We start from the raw sequence: 7,516 nt of genomic DNA on the forward strand, positions 1-7,516 counted from the left end.
TGAAATTTCATGATGGACTATTCCAACCATTGAATAAGAAGAGTTCAATTGTGTCTTCAGGGGTGAATGAGTTAATACAAAGTAAGTAGAATGATTCTTACTTATTACAGCTGCTGTAATTTTAAAAACAATAAAGTCATGTAAAATATCCTCAGAACACAAATTATAAACTGCATCAGTTAGAATTTTTATGTAAAATCAAGATAAAAATAGCACTAGGAAATCAAAACTGTACTATACACCACGGAAATCAATAGTGTGTCACCTTTACGTTCACTGCATAGCCGAGATATATTTGAAAGAAACATGTTTCATTTTGTTGATTATGTAAGACTGTTATTCTTAACAAACGTCTTGAACAAATTTTGTCATTTCTTATCTGTGAGTTTTCTGTTAGTTGTTACTTTCTTTTTAATCAATTAGAAGATGAGAGTCGTCCCCATGAAGCTGGCTTCGATGCTTATATGTCTGGCTTTGGTAAGTAATCTAATCAACGCTGGTCTAGACACCCAAGGAAGTTTGTAGATATTTATACATTTTGTATGTGTCAGTGTCATATAGTAATTATTAAAACATTCTTGTGATGCCATCCATTGTTATAATTGTCCATTATATAGAATATGAGTACTGTTATATGCATAACTGTCCAATATGTTACAAAAACTTTTTCAAATCACCATCCTGCATGAGAATTGCAAATCGTCGCCGTGTTTCAACTTCTTCAACAACTTGAGTTATTTCTGTCATTTCACCTTCCGAGATGTCTGAGAACATCTCACTTAAAATGTTGAAATTTGGCCGAGGTGTAATATTTTCCTTCTGTAAATCCAGGACATCACTTAATATCTCATCTGTATCTACAACAGTATTTTCTGTTGTAAATGTTGACTGTGTTAAAAATACTCCTTCACTATCGGAACTCATGATTGGAATGAGATAAGTACTATACCTGGGTGTATTTCATACCTGGTATATGCAGTTGCATACAAATCATGCAAAGTGAGATTGATATACATGACTGACCTCAGTATACAGTGTAGTTGAAAAACTGTCCAATATGTTATGAATAGCTTTCACGGTAATTGATTCATAGTGAAACTGTCCAATATTATCACAATGCACCAAAACACTGATCACAATTGATACAATAGGGGACATGTTTTAAGTAAGATATAAGCCGAAAACTGTCTATTATGTAAAATATTGGACAGTCTGAGGCGCGTACTTAGTATACATTTATGTTACATAAATGGCTTTATTTTTGTATATACATAGAAATCAAATATTTTCTGCTGTTTTCCAATTTACCCACACCAAGTACGTACATTTGTCTGTGTTATATTGTTTGTGTTAATAGTTTTTCATTGCATTGTCACATGACACCAATATAAGGTCACTTGATTGTCACGTAACAGTGTTCCTCAAAGTGATGATGTGGATTTTAGGCGGGGGTGGGAGAGGGGGTGGGGGTTCTCTCCATTTCTGTGGATGATTCTTATCAGTGTTAAAGGAATTATTATGTAATTATACAAGTTTTTAAAGCCTTTCTGTTGTGAGGTCAGAAACGTTTGCCTAGTGTCTATGCTGGTAGTTGATTATGTGTTACACTGTGTTCGGTCATTTTTGGCCATAGACAGTACCACACAGTGAAGTTCCAGCACATTCGACCAAACATTTTGATGTGTTTACATTTGTTAATGGTTTGAACCAGTAAAAAAATTGTTCCTGGTCAAGCAATTTACCTATACGTTTTTTAAAGATTTTTAAGTATATGTTTTTTTCTCAGGAAAAAAAATGATATAAAAATAATTATATAGTAACTAATTATGTAAACACATTCTTTTTTTTTTTCTTTTCAGTTTTTCTAAGATTATCGCACATGCTGACGTTCCTAAATGTAAAGTAAGTTTTGGTTGACATACCTGATTGACTTTATGATAATGTCTATCATATTGAAAGCAAAATCTATATGATTAAGATGATTCTGTGTTTGGATCCCTTGTCAATGAGACACTAGCTGTGGTCGCTGTGAAATGGTCACCAACACAGAGTAGGACTGTTAAAGGTGTAAATAATTATCTCACCACATGTACAGTTAAGGATCCCCGTCCCACTGCACTGTGTCTTTTTCTTTATCTACAGTTCCCTCCCCTCTACTTCCGTTTGGATACAAAGGTAGCACAGTTGGGCCTGTACACTGACTGTGACCAGATAGCCCAATCGGTCAGAGCAATGGTATTACACAATCTGAAGTTCAGGGTTTAAGTACCGGTCTAGCCCAACAGATTTTGTTCACACTCAGAACACTTGTTTGTTATATTTTGTTTATTTTATCTTTATTATTTCTCATAAAAGTCCCGCAAGGTATGGTTTTCTTTTCAGAAATGATTTAACAAAGCTATAGCATGCTGGAAAAAAATAGCTTCCAACACTTTGTTACAGTTTTTGGCAGTGGTACAGGGATCGTTAAAGGGATAATAGAGATTGAAAGATAGCAACTGTTTTGTCAATGATTTCTCTTTTGAAAGAGGTATGAATGCCTTCCAAAAGAAAATCCGAGGGCGATATGACTTACTAGTTATATAAACTGTATGATCGCCTGTAAATAGTCTTATAAATTACTGGATTGGTTTTTGTTGTTTAGTTCAACAGATGTACGACCTTGTCCATTCAGGCGGTATAGAACTGAGATGGCTCCCTATAAGAACAAGATTAACATCATCCGGGGAAACGTTAACCATGTGGTAAGTCGCCATGATGTATTGTAACCTTATTATAACACATTCCCTACCCCCTCACTCCATCGACCCCGTTCTTGGTACATAAGGGGGAGCTGTTGTGTCCTGTCTGTCACATGTCACTCTCCTTGTCGTCACTCTACTCATATTAAGGCATTGCTGATAACTCGCTGCGACACATTTTATGGCTATCCCAAGTAGATGCTGCGTCGGTCCAAGATTTAATATTGTCATTGAAATGATGTCTATGATGAATTCTATATAGTGATTTAATATTTAAATGATGTCTACGATGAATTCTATATAGTGATTTAATATCTAAATGATGTCTATGATGAATTCTATATATTGATTTAATATCTAAATGATGTCTACGATGAATTCTATATAGTGATTTAATATCTAAATGATGTCTATGATGAATTCTATATATTGATTTAATATCTAAATGATGTCTACAATGAATTCTATATAGTGATTTAATATCTAAATGATGTCTATGATGAATTCTATATATTGATTTAATATCTAAATGATGTCTACAATGAATTCTATATAGTGATTTAATATCTAAATGATGTCTATGATGAATTCTATATATTGATTTAATATCTAAATGATGTCTACGATGAATTCTATATAGTGATTTAATATCTAAATGATGTCTATGATGAATTCTATATATTGATTTAATATCTAAATGATGTCTACAATGAATTCTATATAGTGATTTAATATCTAAATGATGTCTATGATGAATTCTATATATTGATTTAATATCTAAATGATGTCTACGATGAATTCTATATAGTGATTTAATATCTAAATGATGTCTATGATGAATTCTATATAGTGATTTAATATCTAAATGATGTCTACGATGAATTCTGTATATTGATTTAATATCTAAATGATGACTATGATGATTTTTATATATTGAGCAACATTACTCACAGGTTAAATCAAGGCCCACTAGTTCAAAGATATCTTTGCTTTAGTATTTAACTTCTTCAAAATCGTTGTTCTTGAATGTGAAGTGAAGAGAAAAAAACGTGGCGAGTGATATTGGCTCACGTGTATATAATTTCTATTCACCAACCAGTAGAAAATGTTTTGATAAAGTTAATTTAATAATAATAATGATATTTATTCAGGAACAGGTATACGCAACAAAACAATTTCACATCAGTATGTGATTAACAAAGTTGATATCTATAATTTACATAGTTTAACTTACCCTGAGATAGCCCATCAAAGCCATGGAAAGCTTATTTCCAATGGGTCCCCACATTTTTTAACTCTTTTTGTCATGCTATAATAATTGAAAACATAAATATTGTTGTTAAGCTTTGTTAATTTGTTGTGTTTGGTCAATCGTTATATCAACACACACTGGGAAGCACAAAGAAGTGAGTTTACAGGGACAGGATGGTATATTGTAGTGATGACAAGGACAGGATGGTATATTGTAGTGACTACAGGGACAGGATGGACTATTTATGTTGTAGTGACTACAGGGACAGGTTGGTATATTTATGATGGTATGTTGTAGTGACTACAGGGACAGGATGGGATATTGTAGTGACTACAGAAACAGGTTGGGATATTATAGTGATGACAGGGACAGGATGGTATATTGTGGTGACTACAGGAACAGGATGGTATATTGTAGTGAGGACAGGGACAGGATGGTATATTGTAGTGACTCCAGGGACAGGTTGGTATGTTGTAGTGACTACAGGGACAGGTTGGTATGTTGTAGTGACTACAGGGACAGGTTGATATATTGTAGTGACTACAGGGACAGGTTGGTATATTTATGTTGTAGTGATTACAGGGACAGGATGTAGTGACTACAGGGATAGAATGGTATTCACAGGTTGGTATATTGTAGTGACTACAGGGACCGGTTGGTATATTGTAGTGATGACAGGGACAGGTTGGTATATGGTAGTGACTACAGGGACAGGTTAGTATATTTATGTTGTAGTGACTACAGGGACAGGAAGGTATATTGTAGTGACTCCAGGAACAGGATGGTATATTGTAGTGATGACGGGGACAGGATGGTATATTGTAGTGACTACAGAATCAGGTTGGGATATTGTAGTGATGACAGGGACGGGATGGTATATTGTAGTGACTACAGAAACAGGTCGGGATATTGTAGTGATGACAGGGACAGGATGGTATATTTTAGTGACTACAGGAACAGGATGGGATATTGTAGTGACTACAGGGACAGGATGGACTATTTATGTTGTAGTGACTACAGGGACAGGAAGGTATATTGTAGTGACTACAGGAGCAGGATGGTATATTGTAGTGATGACAGGGACAGGTTGGTATATTCTAGTGACTACAGGGACAGGTTGGTATATTTATGTTGTAGTGACTACAGGGCCAGGTTGGTATATTGTAGTGACTACAGGGACGGGTTGGTATATTGTAGTGACTACAGGAACAGGATGATATATTGTAGTCCTGGCAGGGACAGGATGGTATATTGTAGTGACTACAGAAACGAGTTGGGATATTGTAGTGATGACAGGGACAGGATGGGATATTGTAGTGACTACAGAAACAGGTTGGGATACTGTAGTGATGACAGGGACAGGATGGTATATTTTAGTGACTACAGGAACAGGATGGTATATTGTAGTGATTACAGGGACAGGATGGTATATTGTAGTGACTACAGGAACAGGATGATATATTGTAGTCCTGGCAGGGACAGGATGGTATATTGTAGTGACTACAGAGACAGGATGGGATGTTGTAGTGACTACAGGGACAGGTTGGTATATTATAGTGACTACAGGGACAGGATGGTATATTGTAGTGATTACAGGGACAGGATGGTATATTGTAGTGACTCCAGGGACAGGTTGGTATGTTGTAGTGACTACAGGGACAGGTTGGTATATTTTAGTGACTACAGGAACAGGATGGTATATTGTAGTGAGGACAGGGACAGGATGGTATATTGTAGTGACTACAGCAACAGGTTGGGATATTGTAGTGATGACAGGGACGGGATGGTATATTGTAGTGACTACAGAAACAGGTTGTTATATTGTAGTGATGACAGGGACAGGATGGTGTATTGTAGTGACTACAGGGACAGGTTGGTATATTGTAGTGATTACAGGAACAGGTTGGTATATTGTAGTGACTACAGAGACAGGATAGACTATTTATGTTGTAGTGACTACAGGGACAGGATGTATATTGTAGTGACTACAGAGACAGGATGGACTATTTATGTTGTAGTGACTACAGGGACAGGATGGGATATTGTAGTGATGACAGGGACAGGATGGTGTATTGTAGTGACTACAGGGACAGGTTGGTATATTGTAGTGATTACAGGAACAGGTTGGTATATTGTAGTGACTACAGAGACAGGATGGGATGTTGTAGTGACTACAGGGACAGGTTGGGATGTTGTAGTGACTACAGGGACAGGTTGGGATGTTGTAGTGACTACAGGGACAGGTTGGTATATTTATGATGGTATGTTGTAGTGACTACAGGGACAGGTTGGTATATTATAGTGACTACAGGGACAGGAGGGTATATTGTAGTGACTACAGGGACAGGTTCGTATATTGTAGTGATGACAGGAACAGGATGGTATATTGTAGTGACTACAGGGACAGGGTGGTATATTGTAGTGACTACAGAAACAGGTTGTTATATTGTAGTGATGACAGGGACAGGATGGTTTGTATATTGTAGTGATGACAGGGACAGGGTGGTATATTGTAGTGACTACAGAAACAGGTTGTTATATTGTAGTGATGACAGGGACAGGATGGTTTGTATATTGTAGTGATGACAGGGACAGGATGGTTTGTATATTGTAGTGATGACAGGGACAGGGTGGTATATTGTAGTGACTACAGAGACAGGTTGGGATATTGTAGTGATGACAGGGAGAGGATGGTATATTGTAGTGACTACAGGGACAGGTTGGGATATTGTAGTGACTACAGAGACAGGTTGGGATATTGTAGTGACTACAGAGACAGGATGGTATGTTGTAGGGACTACAGGGACAGGATGGTATATTGTAGTGACTCCAGGGACAGGTTGGTATGTTGTAGTGACTACAGGGACAGGTTGGTATGTTGTAGTGACTACAGGGACAGGTTGGGATATTGTAGTGACTACAGAGACAGGTTGGGATATTGTAGTGACTACAGAGACAGGATGGGATGTTGTAGTGACTACAGGGACAGGTTGGGATATTGTAGTGACTACAGAGACAGGTTGGGATATTGTAGTGACTACAGAGACAGGATGGTATATTGTAGTGACTACAGGGACAGGTTCGTATATTGTAGTGACTACAGGAACAGGTTGGTATATTGTAGTGACTACAGAGACAGGTTGGGATATTGTAGTGACTACAGAGACAGGATGGTATATTGTAGTGACTACAGGGACAGGTTCGTATATTGTAGTGATGACAGGAACAGGATGGTATATTTTAGTGACTACAGGAACAGGATGGGATATTGTAGTGACTACAGGGACAGGATGGACTATTTATGTTATAGTGACTACAGGGACAGGTTGGTATATTGTAGTGACTACAGAGACAGGTTGGTATATTGTAGTGACTACAGAGACAGGATGGTATGTTGTAGTGACTACAGGGACAGGTTGGTATGTTGTAGTGACTACAGGGACAGGTTGGTATATTGTAGTGACTACAGGGACAGGTTGGTATATTGTAGTGACTACAGGGACGGGTTGGTATATTGTAGTGA

At 37.1% G+C, this 7,516-nt stretch overlaps 1 protein-coding gene across 1 annotated transcript in view; it reads left to right on the forward strand.

Moving 5' to 3' along the window:
- Positions 1–7,516, forward strand: part of LOC110448128 (poly(A)-specific ribonuclease PNLDC1-like) — a 35,647-nt gene that overhangs the window by 19,717 nt on the left and 8,414 nt on the right. Inside the window, exons 16-18 of the mRNA XM_021494193.1 lie at positions 424–477; positions 1,860–1,902; positions 2,645–2,744. Coding sequence (XP_021349868.1) covers positions 424–477; positions 1,860–1,902; positions 2,645–2,744 — 197 coding nt within the window. The remainder of the gene's footprint in view (positions 1–423; positions 478–1,859; positions 1,903–2,644; positions 2,745–7,516) is intronic.

Source organism: Mizuhopecten yessoensis, unplaced genomic scaffold (genome assembly GCF_002113885.1).
Source record: "Mizuhopecten yessoensis strain PY_sf001 unplaced genomic scaffold, ASM211388v2 scaffold3853, whole genome shotgun sequence".
NCBI lineage: Eukaryota > Metazoa > Mollusca > Bivalvia > Pectinida > Pectinidae > Mizuhopecten > Mizuhopecten yessoensis.